This window comes from Varroa destructor, unplaced genomic scaffold (assembly GCF_002443255.2).
Source record: "Varroa destructor unplaced genomic scaffold, Vdes_3.0 BEIS01000001.1, whole genome shotgun sequence".
Lineage (NCBI taxonomy): Eukaryota > Metazoa > Arthropoda > Arachnida > Mesostigmata > Varroidae > Varroa > Varroa destructor.
Genome location: NW_019211454.1, coordinates 33,748,401 through 33,773,910, shown reverse-complemented (window position 1 = coordinate 33,773,910; position 25,510 = coordinate 33,748,401). Strand labels below are relative to the sequence as shown.

At 38.6% G+C, this 25,510-nt stretch overlaps 2 protein-coding genes across 5 annotated transcripts in view; both read left to right on the top strand.

Annotated features, from left to right (window-relative positions):
- Positions 1-1,007: 1,007 nt before the first annotated feature.
- On the top strand, positions 1,008-17,873 carry LOC111255603 (VWFA and cache domain-containing protein 1-like). 2 transcript variants are annotated; one of them, XM_022817730.2, is made up of 13 exons: positions 1,008-2,096; positions 7,618-7,722; positions 7,834-7,971; positions 8,156-8,346; positions 8,494-8,584; positions 8,826-8,994; positions 10,657-10,793; positions 10,988-11,148; positions 11,441-12,992; positions 13,313-13,601; positions 13,926-14,059; positions 14,824-14,878; positions 15,184-17,873. In XM_022817730.2, the coding sequence occupies exons 1-13, from the start codon at positions 1,917-1,919 to the stop codon at positions 16,068-16,070; spliced, it is 4,089 nt and encodes a 1,362-aa protein (XP_022673465.1). In that variant the 5' UTR covers positions 1,008-1,916; the 3' UTR covers positions 16,071-17,873. The 2 variants fall into 2 exon arrangements, with proteins under 2 accessions (XP_022673465.1, XP_022673463.1); XM_022817728.2 differs by having other exon boundaries at positions 1,009-2,096; positions 8,494-8,593.
- Positions 17,874-22,631: 4,758 nt separating this feature from the next.
- LOC111243272 (calcium-independent phospholipase A2-gamma-like) overlaps positions 22,632-25,510 on the top strand; it is a 16,236-nt gene continuing 13,357 nt past the window's right edge. Inside the window, exon 1 of one of the 3 annotated variants that reach the window (XM_022788559.2) lies at positions 22,632-22,788. The gene's annotated coding sequence lies outside the window, so the exon portion shown is untranslated. The remainder of the gene's footprint in view (positions 22,789-25,510) is intronic. The other 2 variants (XM_086977030.1, XM_086977026.1) reach the window with 2 other exon arrangements.

The window sequence follows — 25,510 nt, the reverse complement described above, 5'->3', positions numbered from 1 at the left end:
GTGCTAGTCAATAAATTGCATTGCAGCTTGTTTTATAAAATCGAGCTTTGCCATGATTACTAATAAATAAAAGTCGGGGTGCTTGTATTTGATCCGTTCCACGCTGTAGGCGATTGTGATGCATAAACGATCATTAGTATTTATAGGCAGGCGAGGGTGATAAGATCAGCATAAAAAGGGGTAATTGCTTCTAGGCAATATTTACTACTTTAGTTCAATAGTTAAACTCTGTTCAGTTATGAGCAATATAACTTTTTCAAAATAGCTAGAAATGTCTATGTCTACACAGTAATAATGCCCTCTGTTATCATAATAATAACATTAGAAAAGTGCTATTACTAAGGAACCAACACGAACTCATGTACAGAAAACTGCTGCTTTGAACGTCTGTTGTTTTTACAGATAATGATCTATGGTGTTAAGTGTCTTAACCAAAAGTAGAACCGTAAACTAAGAAAGTTTCGCAAGCTCAGACACGGCGCAAAACGTTGTAGGATTAGCGTACGGCAGCACGTTGCGAGGCAGAGTCGAACTAAACCTTTATCATTGATGTTCCTTGCTATTTGTAGACGCAACAATCTCCTCCTAAAATACATCGCGGATATTAGACCCCACTACGTGTGCCATGCAGCTAAGCGTCCAGCTCTTCTGCTCCATCCAACTGAGCGAGTATTGTTTGTGTTGATGAAGGGTTGCAGCGATCTGTAGGCGAAGGAAGCTATCGCCAATATCGTCTGCTAAAAACGTTCAACCGTCCTCATTTTCTCGTTCGATTTTCGGGTCAATATTTTACCAATACCTGGGAATTGGTATTCCTGTTTGTTTAACCATAGATGATTTATTTCCGTCCGCTTTAGTTCTTGCATCCTCACTGTGATTAACTTGTAGAGACATTTTAATAGTAGCAACAGCTCTTCTCTAACCAAAACATGTTTGTCCTTTAAAGAAGAGAGAGGCCGACCGTCTGCTAACCCTCTCTACGCTAGAAAGGGCTGATCACTTGAGATCCTAGCAGTAAAAGCCGCAGGGCAACCAAGGCGCAGAGAATAAAGGGTACCAGTCGTGCGGTGAATGTTTACAAATAAGAGGGCTTGGGCCTCTCCTGGCCGCAACAGGACGAGTGGAGATGAGGGAAGACAGCGAGAAAGATAAAGAGGTGACGAAGAAAGAAGAAAAACAAATGAAAGGCAGGACAATATGCAGAGACCTGTAAGCAGGCTGCGGCCGTCGTTCGTCGAAAGGTTGACGCAGCCATAACCAAAAGTGCTCACTCCGTCCGCACTCACGTCTATCGGTGATGAGCCTTTTTGAATACTGCATTTCGAACGAACATTGCTGCCGGTCAAAAAGCACAATTGAACGGACGGATTAGACACCGAACGTTGACAGAGCAGTTGTTCTGTGGGTATCACGCGTACACACAGTTCGACTCTAGCCGGAGTCTTGCGTACAGAAATGTATTGAAGCAGAAGATCTGTCGGTTATCGAAGAAAAAATAAGTCAGAACAGCAGCTGAGGCAGCCAGGCTCAAAGAAAATGATGAGCGAATAAGAAGTGGCGGAAAATCCCCCAGTGATTCCTTAGTTTAGTTATGTATTCGAGTTTATAGTATCTCTGAAAGTATGAGCACACAAGGACAACTGTGCAGTCGTGTGGATGTGTTTGACTTATTGGTCATATACAGTGTTATGATTCAAATAGAAACAGGATTCTAAATGTAATAACGAGCATACTTGTACATACAGTGTACACTTTCGGCAGTCAGTACCAATAACGGGTGTTGTAAATAAGAGTATTCAGCTTTTTTGTCCTCTGAAGGCGAAAAGTGAACTTCAGCATTGAGTGGAGGAAGTTCAACAGTGTGTAGATTCTATTTTCGTTATTCCATGACAAATTCTGCCAATTAAATTGTCGCCATGGCGTTCTGCTACCTTCGCGGGTTCGGAAGCGGGGCAGCCGTGGCTCTTTGTGCATGGATTGTTCTGTTCAGCGCAACATCTGCACAGGATCTCAATTCAAATGCTGATCGAGCGAAGCTGTTAAGCCAACACTTGAAACGAATGCCTCATATGAATCTGAAGTTTGATGATATTCAGGTTGGTGCATTAGGTTAATCGTACAGAAAAATTTTTGTAAGTAGAAACATCACGGCTATTGATAGCATGCATCGGTTTCCTTGTACAGCCCACACCCGGGACATTGTATAAACTTTATTGAGTAAGACAATCTTAATCCCGACTAGCATTCGGCTAAAGTGAATGATTACTTACCATGTCATCGAACACATTTTTAAACAAGAAATGAATACGATTAACATGATAGTCGGATTACTTTTTGAATACCATTCCTTTTCTTTTTCCATACCAATTCTACTCTTTCAAATGACCAACATATTTTTTGGGCATTCGTCCCTCAGTTAAATCTTTGTTCTGAATTTTAAATTCAACCCGCAGTAAGTACCCAGCTTTCAATTTGGCTGCTTTCTAACCGCTTTGAGTGATCTTGTTTGCATTGAATAGATAGTGTACCTTTTATAGTGTTGCAGGCCTTCTAGTGTGCTAGGATTTTAGGCACCAATATATATATATATATATATATATATATATATATATATATATATGGGCAATGTAATTTTGAATATACGCCATACAATTTATGGTAACTTAATTTATGGTAAAAACTTTGGTCTATCAATTAACTAATATAATTAATTGACTAAGTGACTGAGATCTCTTTAGGGGACGTTTAGTCTAGACTCCACATACCATTCACCTGATATTTTTTCTATGTTATCATTCATTCATTTGTAATGGCCATAATTCTGTTTGTATTAATTTCGCACGATTCTGTCGTATTACGATTTGGTGCGACGTCCCCTTCTGGTAAACGAGAGATTTACTTCACTACATTTGTTCTGTGTATCGCCCTTTCGATGGTTGAGTTACTTGTATTTTTAAAAATAATGTCGGATCAAGGTACTAGGTGCCCTCTTTTATTTATACTTGTGGAATTCAATTAGCTAACTCGATTTTATTATAAATAAATTTATGACGGCTTAACTATTCGCAATGAGTCGTATGCGTTATGTCCATTTGGCAGACTGAGACAGCGGCAAAACATCGAAGCGCTGGAAGGATATCGTAATGATTGAGTATATACCTATGTAAATGCAATAACTATTTTTCGCGCATACATGCATTCTATAATTCTTCGTTTAATTAGCAGGTGTATCTTATGCAGTAGATGGACATTAAGATAAAAAAAAATGTGTCAATGATTTAATGCAAGGTAGGCTACAATTGAGCTTAAGCAATTGATTCATTATATAATGATTATAGCTTTTAGTCGTTTATATGGATACCAATGATCTGTTGCAGCCTAGTTCGGATATTGGAATTCTCCTTTACTTATATGTACTGCACCATAGAATATCAGTTGGGATTTTAAGTTCCTAATAACGCAAAATTGGACAAACGCATAGCAAAAACGTACTTAGTATATAGTTGAAAAGAAAAACCGTGGAATATGTTGTAAAATTGTGCACACGACTATATCGTGACAAATGTAGCATTGGCTTCGGGACGTTAAACAATCACTTTTTTTCATGTTCTTTGTATAGCGTTGTTTATATAGTGTACATATATAGATTGAATGCTTAGCCCCAGCATCGGCAAAACAAGTCGTGTATTTTTTCAACTTTATTGCCTTGTGTGCATGACATGCCTAGAGGATAATACGGCACCTAAAGGACTTGAAATGGATCGTCGAACTGAACAGCTAGAATATTTCTGACAAGCGTAAGAAAAGCCTCCACAGACAGAAGCCTTCTAGCTCGGCGTATGACCTATGTAGCTATTGATTGGGCCAGTGTATAGTTCGAACTTTTAGTATTGTTAAATGGATTACTTGTAGAATTATTTGAAAAGCTCTAGGTTAACGTTTCAGAATGTTGCATTCGAGACTTGACTTATAAAATTGTGCCTAGGTATGAATCCTTAGCGATTGGATAGGTTAATTCAGATGAACTTAGAGTGCACGCGGCACGATCAGCTATTTTTGCGCTGGCCGTTCGCAGCATTCGTTGGCTGAGGCGTAATACCGCAAACTAAATTCAGATTGACTCAACGTTAACGCGTTGTTTGTTCTTAGGTTGCGATCGATAATATTCGCTCTGAGTCTTTAGCGATAGTCAAAGTGCGCTGCAAATACACTGCTGTAACATTTTCCTAGCTCTTTCATCAATTGAACTATAATATTTACGAAATGTCAATGTCGATACCCAGAATTAGGAGCATATTAACCGCTTCAATAGCAACAACTTAGAGGAGTCTTAGCTACCCACGAGGCGTAATCATGTGATCTGACAAAAATTTGTAGATGATGACAAGAACTGTTTGTCACTCATATCAGATTCTTAGTTTAGATTGAGCAGTTCAAGGTAATTAAATATACACAAAATCATGTTGTATATCTTTTATAGGTGAATAAGCATATATTTTAATGAGTTTAGGTAGTTTGACTATGATAATTCAGCCACTAGATAGTGATTTGCGATTAGCTAAACTAGAACTAAAGGTAAACTATCGCTGTCCTTGTGACTAACATCAAAGTACTAATACTTAGGTGCAATCGGACTTGCATTACGCCAGTCCAAGTCCGATTGTTTAAAAACATCATAATCAGGACCTGTGAAACGTTGATATCGTGAACACGTTCGTATTTACCATATCAACGTTAGCTTTTCGTCGTGCCAATCTTTGTTCCCCCTTGGCACATAGAGCAAAAAATGGACTTCAAAAGCAGAACAAGAAGAGACTGATACAACGCTATAGGCTACCATGGTAGCATCGAAGTGCCTATGCTGCATCTCCCTTTAACTTTAATGTCTAATAGTACTGCGCTGCGTTGTTTTTTTTATATCCGATAAATTACCGAATTGATCATCCATTCATTAGCTTTCGAGACTTACAAGAACCACGTATTTAAAAATCACACACTCGAAATTCCCCAGTTGGGGGGTCGAGGTCAACAGGATGTGTTGCTGTGATTATCTCGTAGTGATATACTTGCCTATTAAATTTAGACACGTGAGGTGATTTAAGGTCAACATCAGATTACAACATACTTTTCTATGGAGCCACCAGCCAGCCGCTAGAAGCAACAACGTTGTTTTGAAACATTTAATACGACAAGATGTAAAAAAAACAATTGTAAAATTACTGTGAGATGTTAAGTTTAATTTTTCCATTATAATGCATGTACGTTTTGTAATCACACCAAGCAGAGCACACCTACAACGTTGTCTCCTACTTGTAGATACATGGGCTTGTTTTACGAACGCGTCAACACCATCCAATCTTTCTGAACCTTTTACAGCGCGGTCATGACTCTAACTAGACTGAATTTTATCGGGACGAATGCAGTAAGTCATTCCCGCTTAGATTGAAATAAAGTAATAAACAAAAACTGGTAGATTTTATGCCGAAGCTAATTAACTGGCTTCGGGACGCTCAACATACTACTGTCAGACATAGACTATTTTAATGGCAAAATAAGAGCTCCGGGTACTCCTTTATGTCCTTGTTCAGCGATAGGGCATAAGAGTTTAGTTAAGACATTGAAATCATGTGGTCTCCTGTAAGACCCGACGCGTGGAGAAAACTCACAGAACCTACAAATTAAAGAAATTTTTACTTGAAGACTTATCGAAAACGTTAGTGAAATAAGGAAAGCAACAAACATGAAAAAGCTTAAATATATAGTATCTCATAATAGCTAACTGAAACAAGCGCATCTATCTGTTTAATATTTAACTAAAAAAAGCTTTGTGTTTACTTACTCAAGTAAACTTTTATGGTAAACAAGTAACAAGTAAAATTTTATGGTATTATTGATTTTATGAACAATATACGTCATCAATTTCTTGAAACTCGTTCGTTATGACCCTATATATACTTTCGTTTAAATCTTTCATGGGCTCAATAGTTTTATCGCAATATAGTCATCGATCTTTATCATAAAAATTTCACTGGTTCCCACTTTCCTGCATTCTTAAATCTATGCGATACACAAGCTCGTCCCTTTAATTGCATTAGTAAAAAAAGACCCTTAGTGTTCTAATCATTGCACCTCTTGTGTTTGAAAATACAAGAAAGCTACGTATTTTAGCAGTAGTACGCCACGATCTCCGTTCCGCCCCCTTCCTCTCACACACGGCCTGTTACTTAAAAGGACCGTCCTCAAAGTGTTATCAAACTGGAGACACTAGATGGGCCTGAACGGTGTGGACAAGATGGCGATCGTGGGGACGATATAATGTCTTGTCATAACATTCGCGTGTCGTACCTCCTTCACGCTTTCTGTGTCCGCCGTGTGCTTAGCGTTTCCTAGACCTAGTCAGGTTACGTTGTTTCCTAACCTACAATCAACATGCGCGTAGTTCTTCCCGTAAAATCTTTTTCGTTCGAGCCTTCTCCACTTGTTGAGCTAGTTGTCTCTTTCCGGTCGACACTAGTTCTCTTGCTCATCGAACTCTTGTTAATGGCTATTGATCGAAATTGATTGCTCGATCGTCGAAAACAAGTCTATCGAATCATTAGATATACATGAATTTTTTATAATATTAATGAAGGGAGTTGAGTTATGCATGTGAGCAGGCTTGCGTCCGGGAGACAACAGTCATTGATGAGCGATGATATGTTCGAAGTGATCTATAGCACTCGGCCGCAAATACACAGAAATAATCAGTTGACCTATTGTATCAGTAGTGCAAGTATAAAGACAATCGGGATCATATCGTGAACCTATCAGCATCTATAAGTACTTAACAAGTACATCATCTGGTGTATAATCTTTAAAACGACACGAGCTGGAAAGTAATTGAGCGTCTTAATAGACAATGAAGGGAGGAACTAACAGCTTGGTTGGGAGTTGCACAGCTTATCTCAGCCAATTTCGCAATAGGAGCATGTGCTGAGGTAAAGTACTTTACCTGTAAAAAGTGTTGCAGCTTTTCTATTTGTTTGTTTGTTTGTTCCAGATGACGTCGTGAGGTTCCAAAGTATCCGACCGATAAAGTTGTAGGGTGTTTTTTTTGTTTGTCCGAGATATTTGCTCATTGTTGCTACTTTTGTATAATTTTTATCCTGTATAAAAAAAGAGCAGAAAACCAAGACAGTTGTGCCGCTAGATTTTGGATGTTGCATATATGTTTCGGGGCAGAGGTTAATTAACGCACACAAGCAATGATGCCAGAAAATAACTCTTCCTCTTCCTTCGTAAAACTAATGGGTGTTAAAATAAAATATATACATACATATGCATTATATTTATATGGCTTTTTTATCTTCTAATAAATACATTTGATTTACTAAGGAAAGAATGTATTTATTATTATTAATTATTGTTCTTATTATCGTGATTTTCTAAACAAGAATATTTTTTAAATAAATTAGATTCTTTTAGTATGATAGGAATAAGACATTTGTTCTTAAATAGAATATTTTAATCTTTTCCTCAATAATAATAATAGCATATGTTACTATTATTATTACCATTATTTTTTATTAGCATAATGCTAAGCGTCAGAAAAGTAAGTGAATGCATTTTTAATTGCAGGCTAATTTGGAACGGTTGTCTTTCACACCTTTACGATTCAGCCGAGATGATATTGTGTCCAGGGTTCACGGAGCGCTTAAGAAGAAACACCGAGAATTAGCTAAGGTTTGTTGCTGTGTCATAAACCAACGGTTTCTGAATGCATAATTGTAAGATTATGTCTAACTAAAAACTGAAACGCTCGACAAAAATTACGTGTATATTGTATATAAACAGGCCTTACAAGACGGCTCACAAGGTATTCGAGATGTGATGCTACATACACCAAGGCGAACCGATGTGCGGCCAAAATTCTGCTGCGGTCTCAATATTGAGGATGTGGGCATAACGTTCGACCCGCTCTTTAACTCCGAGGTATGACTACATAACTTCCAGTGCGCTCCTATTTATTTCATTCCAATTATTTTTTTTTCTCATGGGATTCTACCAAGAAATGTATAGTTCAGATAAATGTATATGTTTGCAGAGCTTAACCGCAAAACATTTAGGCGAAAAGAACTTTCGAGCGTTGCCGTATCTTTGACGTTCTTTCTTTTAGGTTGTAACCAACGCCAGCTGTACCCCATCTCGGGAAAGTGAATCGTTCTATGACCTGACTCAAATTTTTGAACGGATAAGTTCTTCAGTTCCTGCCGCTCGATGGCAATTCTTTATTTCACAGCGGACGCATCTTGAATTTCCCGCAGTGACTGGGGCGAGCTCATTCTGTGGGGACGTCACGAGGCACCGGTCAGTCGAAAATGTTTTATGTATTTACCTTAGATAACTTGATACTTACACTTATATTTTATGTACAATAAACGTGCGTGCATAATTGGATCATTATCATATCGTAAGCGGTTTTTGTTTGTGTTTTTAAAAAAATTGTCTATACAGGGCCGCATATACACGTGGAGTTCGGCCACGATCCAAACAGGTGGTGATGATTTTTGACCACGGAGGGCATATGGCGGAATCCCAATTTGAGGTTGGCAAGGTTTGTGTTAGTCAGTATATTATTTTTCTGAGTTTTGGCTTTAGTCGCATATTCGGATCAGCAGTACCATTGTCATTTTTTCAGTTAATTAGAATCCCGAAATATAAACTCTTCTATGCAACGACCATTGCTTTTTTTTATGTTAACAAATAAAACCAAGAACCCATTATGAAAGCTTGTTACGGCTCATGTCTGTTGACTGCCTAACATTTTTATTATATTGCGGTGTCAGGCGGTTACACGGTTCTTCATCCAGAATCTAAGCCCTCAAGACAGACTGGCCGTTATAGCCGTAGCAGACAAGGCTACCGTGGCGCCTGATTGTCAAACATTAGTCTACGCCCATGATGAAGCTATACGCGGGATGCTGGATTTTGTCGATAACATAAAACAGAAAGGAAGTAAGTAGAATTCAAACTGCACGTGCATAGCTTAATTTTGCTTCCAGTTTAAATTCGCTATTTTCGAATATCGATGCCGAAAGGTTCTGGCTGCAGGCTGATGTTTTTAAAATTATTTATTTACATGCTAGCTTTGAGCAATATCATTTTCTTCAAAATGTATTTCATGATGAACATATGCGGAGGTAGTATATACTTTGTTAGTCATTTTTTTTCCATTAGTTTGGACTGCTATAATTCAATAATAAGTCGTCGAAGTAGGCAGAGAGTGGGCATATCTTTTGTCAGTCTGAATACGCCAACTAAATCTATACCTTACAGAAATTTAGAGTTATCAATTTGAGAGGCGATTTTGTTTGTCGGATCTAAGAATCGCCTAATTTAAGTGATAAAGATGTTTTAACCTTATGAACTCTCCACTCAGTACTTTGTGATTACTGCCATCGGGCCGATGTCCCAACGAATCTCTCGAAATTATTATCAGTCTGCTCTTGGTATCCATGTAGTTAGTTAATCTTCATGTGGCGAGCAAAATGAAACGAAAGAAAATATCGAGGAGGCAACGAACAGGCTAAGCGCCCTATCATTTAGATGCCTGGTCTACATTCATATACCAATATGGCACGTTTGCCTCATAGTTTCGCTGCACCATTGTGCATCACGACGTTTTTGCTCTGGCCGTTTTCTATGTAGGTGCAGGGTATGTTACTTGAGATACTTGTCCTTTTTCGAACCATTATGCTCCTTGGCAAACTCACACCATGAAAGTGGGGCCACCTATCGTCGTATAGTGCAAAACGCCTAGTGCCGCTGCCGCTGTCATAGCCTGTGTTATTGTGTACTTACGCTCCGTTCAAACTCATTGTCTATAAAGATGAGACGAATCTGAAGAGACTCTTCATATGACGAACTAAGGCAGTTTTCCTTTACTGAGAAGAAAAAATCGACAAGACATGAGGACGGTGTTACATACCCAGATACCGAAAGTAGGAGTGAGAAGCCACTCAGGAGGCAGAATGAAACCGAAAACTATGCCTATTGCGAGATACGAGTTGGCTCTTTAGGGCAATGGCTGATCCTAATCTGTTTCATAGAAAGCAAAGTCATGTGTGACATGATATAGTGGTATAGTACAGCTAGTGACTCTAGGTTCTAGCAATTGAGATCCGTAAATATGGTAATAACATTATGTTCTTATATTTTTTTGCAACTCTTAAATAAGATAACATTTATTATTATTTAAACCAAAAGACAAAAACGTTACTGGGGAAGAATCGTTAACATATTGTTCAGTCAAACCATGAGTTCACTTTTTGCCAGATAACTCTATTGGCTTCCGGGAGAGATTGTTGATCACTAGAATTATTTAAATCGTTCAAGTATAATATAGCCAGCAAAACACGTTGTAGTGTTTGTTTTTGAGTGGTAACTTTATGGAGTTCTTCCGCCTCTTAGGCAAAGTATATTTTTATTAAAATTATGTACGATCAACTTAAGATTGATTAATTAAACGCTAAAATAGTTGTAGAAGACTGGAAACAAAACTGATGATGATTAAACATGACACACAATAGGCATACACGCATGGTTGAAACGTGTATCTGTAGAGAATTATAATTGTATCGTCAGTCACACAAAAAGCCTGACATTGCTTTTTTCCAGATTTGACAAACCACAAGGAAGCTCTATCTCAGGCGTTTGATTTGCTTAGAAATACGCCATCAAGTGAAGATAGCTACAGTGATGTACTTGTCGCTCTTATCTCAATGGGAAAGTTTTCACACCTCCACGACAAAAAGGTATCCTGAGTTTTTATTTTAATTTAAGCTACATAATTAAGCAAAGAATATCCGTAAACCACTCCTTCCCATGTTTAATAAGGTCTTTGTTCCAACATATCTCGATGCCTTTTCATATGAGTGTTAAACAATTCACACCAAAGACTTGTAAAGATTTAGTAACTTGTAGTAATTACTATAATCCGACTTTTTAGGAAATTTTGGACTTGATTAGTTTGCGCAGAAGGGAATTAAAACGTCATCGAGTAGTAATCAACACATACATGCTTGGTGATTCTCGAAGGAGCATTGTCTTTGCTAAGGATTTTCTTGAGGCGATAGCAGCCACGCCTATCGACATACAGGGTAGCCGGAGGTAATACTAAGAGAAGAGATTCTAACATCAAAATTCATATTTAAGGAATTATATTAGTGATCAACTTCAGCTGAGGAGCACGTTAGCTTTTGTGTCGCTTTTGACATCGATGTTAATATTAATTATCCATTATAAGTTTTGTCCTTTCTGTGTTTTTAGCGAAAAATTGAACACGTATAACCTGTTGCTGATATCTTCGATTGTGCTTCAAATAATACTGTAGCCGCTAATAGAATAGATCTAACTGTACTCTTTTCTTTGTTTGTTCACGCTTTTATGTTGAGCCACGTAGGGGGGCATCATTTGTAGTAAATTCAACAGATAATCTCACAGCCACGGCGGGCCGTTTTGTGGAGGCGTTTCCTCCACCCGATATTTTCCCACCAATGAATTACTCTTCTCCCTGGTTTGACCCGATCAGCCGACAACTGCTCGTTACGGTTGCTTTACCTGTCAAGCTTATGGGCATGAATCGCGCCGTGCCTGATGGTGTGCTGGGATTTGATTTGCCGTTACATTATCTCGTTGAAGATCTTCAGATGCCTGAGCAGTCTCCAGAACATTACGCGTTTTTGCTGAACGCGGAAACCGGACATATCATGTCACATCCTATGTTTGTTTCTGGTAAAGCTGTTGCCGTTGAGGGAACTTCTCCGTTAGTATCGTCACTCGAGCCAGAGTTGCCACCTCTTAAACTCTTTCGATATTCTCGCTTCGATCTCTCCAACGAAGAAAACTCTGTGCAGTACACATGGAAAAATGTCGAAGGCACCCCATTTACAGTGTTCGTAGCCAATCGCACCACAAACCGACCGGTTCTAGCGCTCGAGAGTCCCATATCGTTAAAGGAAATTTCAGGCCGTTCACTGGTATATCACCGACTCGACCTTATCTCTCAGGTATCGAAATGTACTCATTCAAATCAGCTAGCATCAACACAAGCGCTGGGTGTATTCTTGAGTGAGGTGGCTTTTGCTAATCCATTCGCACATCAGATGACCGACGAGACGAAAGAAAGCGTGCGTTCATTGAGCCACTATCTATTCGATCAGACAAATATGATGACCAATCCTGGAATAGTCAAATCTCATATCAGAGAAGAAGTTCGACTCTTAGCCTATTTGACGAAAGACTGGAACATTAATACTTCATTGGATATCGCGATTCGGCGGTATATAGCCAGTGCAAAAGGAGTTATGATGATGTGGCCTGCTACAATAATTCCTCAAAGATTCGACCCCACTATGCGTGAGTGGTATGCTCAAGCGGCTGAACTAACGGATCGTACTGTTTTGACGGGACCTTACCTCGATGCGGCTGGTTACGGCCAAGTAGTCACGCTGAGCCGCGCTCTGGTACGTGATAATAGTGTAATAGCCGTTGTAGCAATGGACTTGAACGTTGGTTATTTGAGCAAATTAATGGGAGACCTATTTCCGGAATGTGACGTACGTTCCATTGGCTTTGGTGATATTACGTGTTTTCTTATGGACCACAAAGGATATGTTGTATCGCATCCGTCACTGATAGATGCAACATTCCCACAGCCTCCGAAAACTCCGAAAGAATCACTACATATAGCGCACAAAGAACATGTAGTTGCCAACGAAATCCTTAGCCTTAAGGATTTCTCAAAGAAATCAGCATGTATATCACCGTCAGATCGCACAGTGCAACGAACCTATGAGCTGCGGATGTCACTTGCAAACGCACTTATAAACGTCGTTCAGAATGAACTTTCTTGCCACAAATACTACGTCTCAGCTATAGCGCGGTCAAATTTGTTCATAGGGCTTATCAACAAAACCTGCCATAGTGGGCAAGCCTTTACGCCGTGCGGAGTGGTAAGTTCTTTTCTTATGTTGATCCCTCATATATGTAAGATACGAACTGTTAGGGGCATTTAGCCGCGTACGAAAAGCTAAGGGTCGAAACGATCGACGTAAATATATCTCCATCGAAAAAGTATTTCGCGGCTATGTAATATTAATTCTTGGCTTTCCTTGTTCTGTTCTCTAAAAGGTATTATAGCTTTTCCATGTTGCACTCTTCTACGTACGAGCTTTGATAACGAAGTATATCACGCCCCTCGAATAGGCTTTTGCATGTGATAAATGACAATTGCAATTATCATGTTGGTCTTTTAATGCTTTGCTAAAAACAGAATGATCGCGGGTGCCTGAATTGCCGTCGAATGGCCCAAGATGATCCAGAGTGCCCCTGTCAATGCGCCTGGTCTAGAACGATGAGCGGTGCTGGTCAATGCAGCGCTTTCGCAGGGGACATCAGTGCCAGTTCAACGCCCGACCGATCTCTAGACCTATGCGCTCCTAGCCTACGTTCGCAAGAAGTTTTTGTTCCAGCATTTTTCTCAGTAGCAGGATCACCGACCGTTTTGCAAAAATGCTTTGCTGAAACTTGTCCCCTTAAGGCCAGCGCGAGCGAATGTTACGGTATGTCAATCTTCTTTTTTACATTGCTAATGTATGTAGGCATTATAAATAATATATTTGTCTAAAGAATTTCGAATGGATGAATTGTTACAAAATTAATTTTGAGCACAGTTCTATGAAATTCCTTATGGAGGCTAGAGCTTTCGCCGTCGTTTGTTTCTAAGAGAGCAAAGAGGAGATGGCTCTAAGAGTGCTTCATTAAGGTATAAGGATTTGATGACGGACGTCATCATTGACATTGCCTTATCGTATCATAAATACATTTAAACATTTTTCTATGCTAGCTAAAATTATGTTATAATGCTTTTTCTTTTTCTGTTTTAGAAGCGTCAGCTTGCGCCTGGTGTGTCTCCAATTTGGCCCACGTTGCCCTCGATCAACCGTATTGCGCAGCTCAGCCACACTGTTATCGAGGAGTCGTTAATGGAGCATCACCTTATGATATGATATCCATAGAGGTACGTACTATCAAAGCAAGGTTTTTGTTTGGCCGACCCTCGACGAGGATTGTTTTATAGTTACCGGATCTAGGTGACAGCTGCGAGAGCCATGAAGTGCACGCTCTCAGCGCTTTCCGGTTTTCTCTCACGTTAGAAGGATTGCATATCGCCATATATGTTCGTTATACACGAATTCCTCACCTGCTTATCACTTTGTGCGCAAGCTTTGTATCCTCTGTACCATTTATTCCTGCACTTTTATTAGGCCTTAGGTCACCTTTGCGCTCCTGTTACGTTTCCGCCACTTTAGGAGGATGGCATACCAACAGATTTGTAATCTGGACGCGAATTTTGCTTTCTAAAGGTTTATCTTTTCTATAAGAAAGATCTACGTAAAAATGTTTGGCTTGGCCGTCCAGGTCCGCACACGAGACTTATGCAAAACAGCCTCTTAATATCTACTTCGCTACCGCCTCAGCTATCACCAGAGCTGTACTACAGGAGGAAACGCCGGTACCACAGCGATTCAAACTCTAAAACTGTTTTTTTTTTGAGATAAACCCGCTTGTTACCTATTTTTTAACATTTTTTTAATATTTATATATATTAAGATAATATATATAAATATATATAGGTATATACATATATTACAAACGTTATATTTCGGTATCTGCAAGCGAATTGAATATCATTAGACGATGTAATATATGTACTTAGTTTCAAGTTACCATATATCGCATGAAAATTTTTCACGACTTTACCAAGGCTATTTTGTATTGCAGGAGACATCTACTGGATATGGTTCGAATTTAGGATTCGGACCTGTGCTTGTCATAGGTTTGTCTTTTATATTCCTGTTTATTGTACAACTTTTTAAAATTTAACTTAAAACTGTAGTAAAAAAACAAAAATCTGATTTATTATGCTGCGTTCATCAAAAACCTCGCTAATTCAGATACTTAACACCCATAAGCAAACACACGTTGAGCTTTCACATATTCTGATATACCAACACAAAGTTGTCATTAATCTTTACAGATTTATTATTTTAGTTATCAATCTACAAGATCGCTCTGTAAACCCAATTTCACGGAAGCGTATCGCAGATACGTATAAATTGTTTTCTCCTCTTTTGTTTATAGTGGCTTTCGTTATCGTTGGAGCTGTAGTGGTAAAATTCACTATTTGCTCTGGGAACGCCGCGACATATACATCTGGTAGGGAGCAGCAAGTTCCGCTCTTCATCCCGTCAGAACAGGAAGCCGAGCAGTTGTGTGGTTCGGCCGGTGTTCAAAGCCAGCAAAGTCAACCTGGTGTTCAGACAAGTCTTCTACTCAATTCTTTCAATGGAAATGACGTTACGGTGCTTAGTTCACCTTATCGGTACGCAAATAACAATTACAGACAAAGGCCGAGCGGTGCTGACTCTGACTTGGGTTATTCGTCGACAATTACGCCCTCATCCGAGATGGCCCCAGCAAGCACGGCAAGACGGGCCGCTAGTCCAGAGAGTGGTAGAGCAAGCTCGCCAAGTATCTGCTCTTCCGCCAGATTTGCCCTACAGAAGAAAAAAACAAAGGGTGGAGCTGGCTCAATTATTATTACGACGACAGCTCAAATACATTCTAGTGATGAAGCGAGTGATTTCGAGGGTGTTAAAGAACGACATGAAGGTGAGCGTTTGACCAATGCCGTTGGCAACGGATCGTCGACGAAAGCTAAGGAGCCGTCAAAGGATCTCACAGACATTACTGTTATCAAAGAGATCGCTCGGGACGTCACCGAGCTTGTGAAGATGACGCCAGATAACGGTGATTGCGAGAGTGGCAATATTGACGTCGGTTTAACCAAGCAGCCCGATCAGCTAGGGGAGTCCGATGAACACGCGAAACGACCGCGCCAAGCGCAGAGACAAAAACAGAGGAGGGACTCATTTACAGCTAGAATAAAGACACCTGACGTATTATCTAACACTGGCGAATTAATTGAGATTCTGGAAAGGGCACCAGTTGCTGAAGAGATATGCTAAAGAATAGCTATTTTTAAACAGAATACACCACACAGCGGATTTCCGCTGCGGCCAAGACCAAGAATCCACAAGAGGTGTACTTTTACTCAGAATATTGACTGCCCAGTGGCTCCTTCGAGATGAAGTGTTCATCCATCTATTTAACCTGCAAGAAGTAGTAGTGGTTGTTAGTGTTCAGGAGTGGATCAGAGGCGCGCATCGCTGAAATTACTCTCGTATTGATCGGCCCATTCGTTCCTTCTGTGCAGTGAAGTGCATTGCTGTCAATATACAGCTATCCACCCATTCAAAACACGGTAGCTGCAGCGATTCAGTTCAAACGCTTGTACATAAAAAAAAAAAAAAAACTAGTATTATATTGTTGAGTCTGATTATGGCGACGCCTAATTTTTCAGACCACTGTGTGCTCGCACTGTACATAATGCTAGGTACGTATATGAATTTCTCTAATTATTTACGCCCTAACCTAATTTAAGTACGTTCAGATTTTTTTCAACAGGGTGACTCAGTGACATGAGATGTAAAGAAGTCTGCACACATGCCAAAATATAGGTCTAGATGCAAAATGTTTTGTTCACCCCGGATTGATTAGTGCGGGGCTACTATGAACTAGCTCAAATAAAATAGCATGACATAAATATAGACAGTACGGCCTGATATGCTGCATCGAGCCTGAGATAATTGCCTTTGAGACTTTGCATTTTGTTTTGAAAACTGTCTAACTTTTAATGCAGGTTAGACAGGACCAAACAGTGGTTCAAGCATGATAATGTTATAATTTAACAACAATTATTATTAGAAACATCAAAAATAATTTTCAGAAAACATATTTTGTCCTTCAGAATGCCGAATTCTTAATAGTCATGTATGGAACTGCATAATTTTTATATACCTGCTTTTTGAAAGACGCTAAATCGACTGACCTTTTAGAAAACCTCAGTTTAAGTCAGCCTTAATTATGATAGTTTGGCTGTTCCTAGACTAGTGTGCTCCTATATTTCTAGGCGACATGTGAAAAAAACACATTTGCTGATTAAAATAGACAAATCAAATACTACCGAAGGAGGGCGCGGTCGAGTTTGAAAAACAGCAAATGACAATTTAACATTTTCTTTTTTATAAAAAAAAAAAAACTCGCTGCAACACGTTATGATGGTGTATGGCTTGTCCTAACATAATCATATACCGATAGAGAAAGGCTTTGTAAATACTGAAACATCAATGTGTATATATCTTTAATATTTTGTTTCATTGAGCTCGAGCAAAATTACTGTATTTTAATATGGGCATATCAGTTCTTATAAGATAGACTTTCATACCCTCTTTTGTACTTACATAATAGGAGGGGACCGTTCTCAACTTGACCAATACAAAGTATTATGAAAGATGAAATAGCTGAAATGATTGTTTTTTTTACATTTGTGAGCGAAGTCACTATGCCATGAACGGATGCTGCTCAGACCTTCCAGGATATATAGTGTGGTATAAGTTTATGAGTATTATATAGGATTGTGCAAATGAGGCAGTAAGAGAGAGAGGATCGAATTTATGTAATGCCAAGTCTCTCCTTACAGGAATACGGTCGACTATATATTCTATATATATTAAATAAACATATAAGCACATTTGTATGCATAGAACAGTGATACGGTTGTCCTGAACGCGTGACGGTTGAGCGATGCCATGCATCCGGTAGATCAAACCTACAGACATGATTTGAATTTATTCGTAACTGCAATAATTGTTGTAATAAATAAAGAAAATAAAAAGGAAAAACGTTGAAAAAGTTTATTTTTAAATATATCTAATGTTGTCAAAGTATTATTTGGTCCATCATCTACTGTAGAAGCTATATAAATATCGCGAGTGTCAGTCACCATTACCGTCCAGTATTCTATTATAAATCTTCAGAAAAAGCGACTTGTGCTACGTTTCACAAAATTATAACTAAATTTCTACTCAATTTAGGAATATGTTCACATTTATTACTGATCAGTTATCTTTGGCCCTATATAAAAGAGTATTTGGTGCAGGACCTATACAGAAATCTAATAGAGTCACACGGATAAAGCTATGTTCAAAAAAAAAAAACTCTTTTTGGCTAGGCCTATATAGGCTGCTTATCTCTGCCCCCGTAATAGTACAGGCGTAACATGTTTGTCTACTAACTTAGACACACAAGGTGGTCCTGGCTTGAATCTGGACGTAGCTCGAATTGTGCTAGGAGCCAACCGCTTGAGGCAATGTCTAACAACTTAAGTACCAAACGTATAACTCGAAGCATTTGTGTATAAGTTACCTCGTCAATAATGAGAACATAGAGGTGAAATAGGGTTTGACGTCGTTCGGATAAGAGTTGATAATCTTTAAAGAACGAACTGAGTGGCCCCGAGCTTAGCTTTAAACTTAAAGAGGAGAAGAATTTTTTTTATAACAGCTCTATAACTTTTATAGTAACGATATTAAAGTCATTTTCGAAAGGATTTTATGGGCAAAGTACTTTTTAGTTGCGCGATTAAGCGTTAAGCGCATCAGGTCAAGTTATGATTTTCCGACACATCTATATGGTTTTTTCTGTTCTTTTTGCAAGTATGGGGGAAAAAAGCTGTGTGATATTCAGCGAAAGTGGATTGGGATGTACCAACAGTTTCGCCGGGATCAGTGGTCATCAATAATCCGACAAGCTAGGAAAGTTCAAAATTCAGGGTCTGTCTTTGCGAGGAGGCCACTCCCGGCACCATGAACATGATCGAGACGAGTACCAGTGTCAGGTCTGCTAGGAAGATTGATTAAGGGCAAAAGGCCAAAGCGTGCCAAATCGTTTTTATGGCCAGAACGTTATCATTGGGAGCCAGCATGCTGACGCTAAAGCAACCTAGAAAAAAGTTAAGTGATCACTAGAGAGAGGTAGTGATAGAGCTTCAACAAGACACATTTATGACTTCAGTCAGCACGACGATCAAAATAAGGATAAACTGTAGCTTTATCATTAAAGAACTAAATAGTTTTTGCTAGTGATCGAAAACTATTATGGAGGTATATAGTTACTCCGCCGTTGTCTCTTGAAGTGTAACATAGGTGTATAGAATTAAAATAATTACTAGCGAAGATTAATTGAGTGTAACTGGTCAACCACGTTTGTCTTGTGAAGATAAATAAAATTCTAAAAGGTGCCCGTCGCTTTGTACCAGCTAAAAATATTAGAACGCTCTTCGTCTTTGTTCTCAATAGTCATATAAGATTTTTGTCCGTATATGAATTAGTTATGCACCTGCAGGCACTGCATCATTTAACCAATTTGTATGGAGATTAGGTATACCAGGTAAGGTACTTGCTCTTATGTGAAGTAGATGATCAACTTGGAAAATGAAATGGCAACCGATTTATTCGAAGTGTTATTTATTATCAGTAGAAACGTAGGAAAGGTAAGTACAAAAGAAGAGTAAATGTAATACTGGTTGCTAAGAAGCAATAATGCTAGGCGAGTGCCGGTAGCTTGAGTATGATCTCGAGGATATGGCAGCATAAACAAAATTAATCATTGTAAATATCCTATAGACAAAAAACCTGTTTTATAATTGAACCACACGCATTCTCTAATAAACATTATGATTATATAAATGTATATTTGCTTTTCTTTATTTTCAAATTTTCCTTTTTTGTTTATACGAAAATACAATTTGGTCCTTTTTTTTTAAAATATACAGGTTCCATTTTAATATGCACTTAGAAGGATGATGTCTTTGTCCAAAGCAGTATATATCAGAGCGGTTTATTGTATGAAGTATAAGAATTAACTTAATCAACAAGTTCGCAGGTATAGGACTGCATCAATTTGCATGTGCCCGACAAGCTTACAACTTTGGAAGACTTATTGATTTCAGGCCTTCGACCCTTCTGTCTACTCCATCATGCGTGCTTAGGTATGCTTAGAAACCAGTAAACCGAAATGTGTTGATTAACTGGGCAGGAGCTAAGTAGGGCCTTTATTGGTTATTGATTAAGAAATAAATGCGTTTGGGTTGTAGCAAATGAAAAATAGTACGGAGTTTACTTGCAAGCTAGCAGTGTGAAAGTTGGAATTAATTAATAAGATTTAACATGGCAGGAAAATGTACACCAATAGCCTTATTAAAGGAAAACTTAGAATATCATCTGAAGGGTAATGATGTTACTATATACCACCAGAAGTTCGAGTAAGCCATGAAAAATGACCTTACGTAGAAACTAAAAGCGGTTTATCTGTGAGTGGTTTTATCTGATACACCCGTGTTTGCCGACGATGCTGATTTTGCTGACGGATCATATTCCAATACGCCTGGAGAAGTCATAGTTTGGCTTTCTCGTTCTTGTGGTCAAACCATCGCAGAAAACTGATATTGTTCGCCCCGTACTTGCGATAACATGGTGGTGCAGTAGTAGCATGTTTGCCTCCTTAATTTTGGAACAAATAAACGATTCATGTTTGAGATTGGACATATGACACGCGCCTTCTCATGCTGGGAGCTACGCATCTGAAGCAATACTTAACAGTAATATCTAACGTAAACTCGAAAAAATTGGTAGATTGTGATTTGCCTGAAAAATTACTGCTGGTCGAACTTTGGTCAAAACAACTTGAATTCGAATGTGATGTGGATCAAATCAGCCGTCCGAGTATAAAATATCGGCATCAGCCCGACCAGAATTGTTTCATACACAATAAGCCGATAAACTGAAGCGCTACTTCCAGGACCCTGGCGCTTCGTATAGTTTCAGAACCTTATCACTGCTGGCCATAACGTGGAGGTGTCCGAAGTGATCATCGCCGCTATTCGGTAACAATAGTTACAACGGATGAAAGTACTCCATGGTAGATCAAATAACCAACGGACAGAGGTACAGTCGAATAACCTTAAATATGAATGCCACTTGCGGTACCGCTTATGTGCTCAAAATTAGGGTTAAAAGGTGCATTGCCAAATAGCAACATATGGAAAAAAAATCGGGGACCAAGTTGAAAATGTCACTTACAGCTTGTCTCTAGGCTAGCTTAAAAATCAATTAAACTTTTCATTCGACATTAGTTCCGCCCGATGATGCTGCACGGCCACCTAAAAAAAGTCTTCTTTTACACGAGATTATGCAATATATATTGCGTACATTCGCTTAGCCATAGAAATCGTAGTAAGCATTCAGTATCTTTCAGCGAATCTTTTTTATAAATAAATCGATCAGCTTTCTGGCACGTTTTGCATAACAGTTAGTAATGGACATCAATTTTTTCTGTCGTATGATCATATCATCACATATATAGCATTAGTGTCGTCACTTAGTACCAGACTTAAGACTGTAGGGCATGCTAAGTACCTTATCTAGAGGTATCTAGGGGCCAAGTTTCTTTTGCTGCTTGTAAAAATTGACCCATTGTCGTACGCAGTTTACTGATTCGGAGCTTCCAGCAAACGCGTAGTGCTCGAGCACTTCATTGCGGTTTAAACGTATCTACATAAACACTTCGTCTTGATAAATAAAAATCTTATTCTCCTAGTATACTAATTAAGATTCATTCTATCTTAACAATAATGCTAAACTGCCTTTGTCTTTATATCTTTATTAGCTTTAAGTACAACCTTTATTTACTCTAAGATCATGTTTATGATCAACAAGTAAGCACAATTTTAAGTAAATAAATCACAACAATTAAGCAAACTGTAAAGAATATCTTTTGCACCTATTTTATGGTTCCAATTATAATCAGGGACCTGTATTCCCTTATCCAGTGACGGTAAGAACTCTTCTATCGCATAGATTACTCCCAGTTATTAAAAATCTGAGTGTGAGCGAAATAGGACATATTTTAAGGTTAAAAGCAAGGCAACACTTTCTTTTCTACTTTTTATTTACTGCCTTGATTTACTTGCTTGTTGATTCCATTACTTGTGGTAAAAATCTGTTGTATGCCCATCAATCTAAAGTACTCGGAGGAGGGACGTCAACTTTAGTTAAATTAACTGCATTTTGAAACGTTGGCTGCGCTACGTATGAGTACTAGCTAACAAAAAGAATATAAATATTTGTTACCAACAATTTATCTAAAATGACTGTCCTTTCTTTAAATCAAGCGGTGTGAACCAGATTTTGCTACAAGTCTAGTGAGTGTGTGAGACCTACCACAAATTTGAAGGTTTTTATAAAAGCCTTTTTTTCTCATAAAAAAAACTACAGTCGTTTAGTTTTTATAAAAACTAAACGATTGTAGTTTTTTTCATTAGTCCTTAACTTTACAATTAGGTACATTTCGAAAGATATAATCGTGCATCAAAGATTCGCCCAGATATGCACTAGTTTAATACACTGTAATCCGACCGTGAGGCTATCCTATTCTCTGGCGATTTCGTATTTCGACTGTCTGGTTAAACACAATATATCTAAAAATTGACTCGTGTAGTAAACCTGTGTGTAGCACGGAACACTGTCCTTTGGCTACGCGGCATTTGCTTAGAAAAATCCAAATGCGAATTTAAGCCTTTGCACCGTGCTGAGGTGGTACCCTCTTCTAAGTCGGTCTGTCGGCTGCAACGACTCGCCAGTCGCTTAAATTCATTTACATTCAGCGACCACTGTGTTCATCCATTTAGCGAAATACTTTGACAAAATTCGTGATTCTGTGCATATGGTATATGGTTTGTGTTGAACTCATTCGTTTCTTAATTCGAAGTTTCGAATAATCAAATGCGTAAGTGTAACTTACATTACTACCCTTCCACGAATAAGATCTAGCATTTTACATGTGGATTGTGGATCAGCTGTTTGTGAAGCACAAAGCTGTGTAATATCTTTTGATTCAAGGTTTCGGCAGCTTATAGCTCATCTTCGGATTAAAAATTCGCTCATTTGCCCCAATAAGGATGCAGGAGTGCAGGATTCTTACAATAATTTAGTACACGAGAAGTAATCTAACCGAAAGCGGACTTTACAGTTATCATATATTCAGACGTAGTCGTCTGACGCAATGCCCTATTGGTCTATAGGACGTAAAACTAGAAACATTTATTCCAGTTTGCTTATTTGATCAATGTTGTACGCTTCTATAGTAAGTTTCTTGTAATAATTACAAGCGCAAAAAAAAAACAAGAAACAATGGCGTAGAGTCTGCCTTGGTTTGTTTTATATATCCAATAGCAAAATTACTGCGTCTGTCACACATTGTCTGTTCGTAATCAATTAAATACTGTTTCAAAAAGATGCCGTTTGGTCTGCATCTATCTGCCGTTTTTACGTTAGCTGCAAAACAATGCTAATGCATGAACGACGTTGCGGAGGGGAAACAGAGTTTTTGCGTTGGCCTTTACCGTGGAAGCTTCTTAGCTGTTTGTTGATATAATAGAACAACTATTGAGATTTTAGTTTGCAGTTCAAAGGGATAAACTGCGCTTGTAATTGGAGGTTTTACTTGAACTTTTCAAACAGTAGGTAAACTATTTGCAGACACATTGAGAATATTTATGTCATAAAAACCTCATTATTCGATGCGGCAAGTCTAAAACTACGAACAAAATATAAACTTATGCGAGCACATATGGATGAAAGGGAAGCGTGCATGTCCCAGCGTATCATATTTAGAGTTAGTACAAAGCTAAACTGGTTACATATGGAAGGACTCATTATAGTTGATACTACTACAATTAAATCGAGCAATTGCTTTATATGTAATAGTGGTCTCTCAATGTAAGGGATATACGGGGTGCAATTTGTCTAACTGTATATGCTTAGTCAATGTGTTACTGCAAGTCAAATGGACTACGAAGTAAGGTAAAAAATATGCGATACACTCAGGTAATTAGAGTTATTTTGACAGGCGGATAAAATAGGGCACAAAAACAGTAGATAAATCATAACGGCGAAAACACACTATATAGACAAGATAAATAGCCTATATATACGCTAGCTCGGTTGTATATGCCTATATAGGTAAAAGCAAGAGCTCAGCAAAAATGTGCACGCAATGTATTTAAGTATAGTATAATTTGCGTACAAATAAGAAATGATATATAAATAGATCGTTTTACACTAATGTAGCTTTGTCAAATCGACAATGTTTTGAATTTGCCTATCACTGAGTTTTATTTGCTAGAATTGTGGACTTATGCATCCTGTTGATAGTTCGTACCGTCAGATCGAGTTGTTTCATAAAGCTACATAGGTCAGTAGAGAGAAAGTGAGCCAAAAACATATTAGCATCTATTAGAAGAAGAAACGTTAGCCGTTACGCACACAAAATATTTGTAACCGTCAACCTACGCTTTGACACACACATCTATTGCATACAAACAGTATTTCACCCAAACTAAAAAATCAGATCCAACTTATCAAGTGGTATACAAATTATCCTGCTAAAATTTCCATAATAACAAAAAAACAGTACAAGCGGCACTTGTTTTGGATATTATCACAAGACCCATTCACCGATCTTTTCGGGTTCGTGAGGGCAACTGCGCTGTCAACTGTACTTCTCAGAATTGTCGTTGCTGATGCTGTTATTACTACGGAATACGTGTCTACATAGAGGCAGCAGAGATTTGGATTGATCGGCTCACATCTGAGCAAAGCTCGACTGATTTGTATATCGCACGATGCTTTAAATAGTCCACTGCTGATCGAACTACAAAGTTAGGAACTCTACAAACTGGTAATCTTATTAGCATCTTGAAAAAACAGTGATATTTTCGGGAAGACAATCGATTGTTGGGCATTATTCGGTTCGATCGACTTAGAGTACTTAGAGGCCCCGCCATCTTCGCTGTCTGAATTTCCTCTTCCGTTTCAACGGAATTTCGAATGCCAATATTTGTACTTAGGGAGCTTGCACCTTGGGAAATATTTATTTTTTGCATTTGTGCAAGTTAATATGATAGGTCTAAGAAGAAAAGTTTCTCGCAGTAAGGTAAATAGGTTTTACCAATTAGTGCCATAGGCGATATATATATATATATAAACGGCACAGCGAGTGAAGCATAAGGTAATGCGAAGCTAATACGTATAAATTAAAGAATGCTTCAACCTTCGGTGAACGTCACCGTGCTTATCTAACAGCATAGGTCCATTGAATTTATTGAAGGTTTACTCAATGATCATTGTTTGGCAAATAAGACTTCATCTTTTTCTGCTTCTTTTCCGAGTTGGATTGCTCGCTTTTTCGATAATTAAGAGGACCTGATGAACGGTTGAGTGTGCTATGTGCGTTTAAAATGTCATGATTACCAGAACCATCTGGTTAGTCTCACCAGCTATCTGCGATATTCTTTGGCCGAACCTCGAAGGCAGCTATGAACAGGGACGACAACATATGCGATGTTCTTTGGCCGAACCTCGAAGGCAGCTATGAACAGGGACGACAACATATGCGATGTTCTTTGGCCGAACCTCGAAGGCAGCTATGAACAGGGACGACAACATAA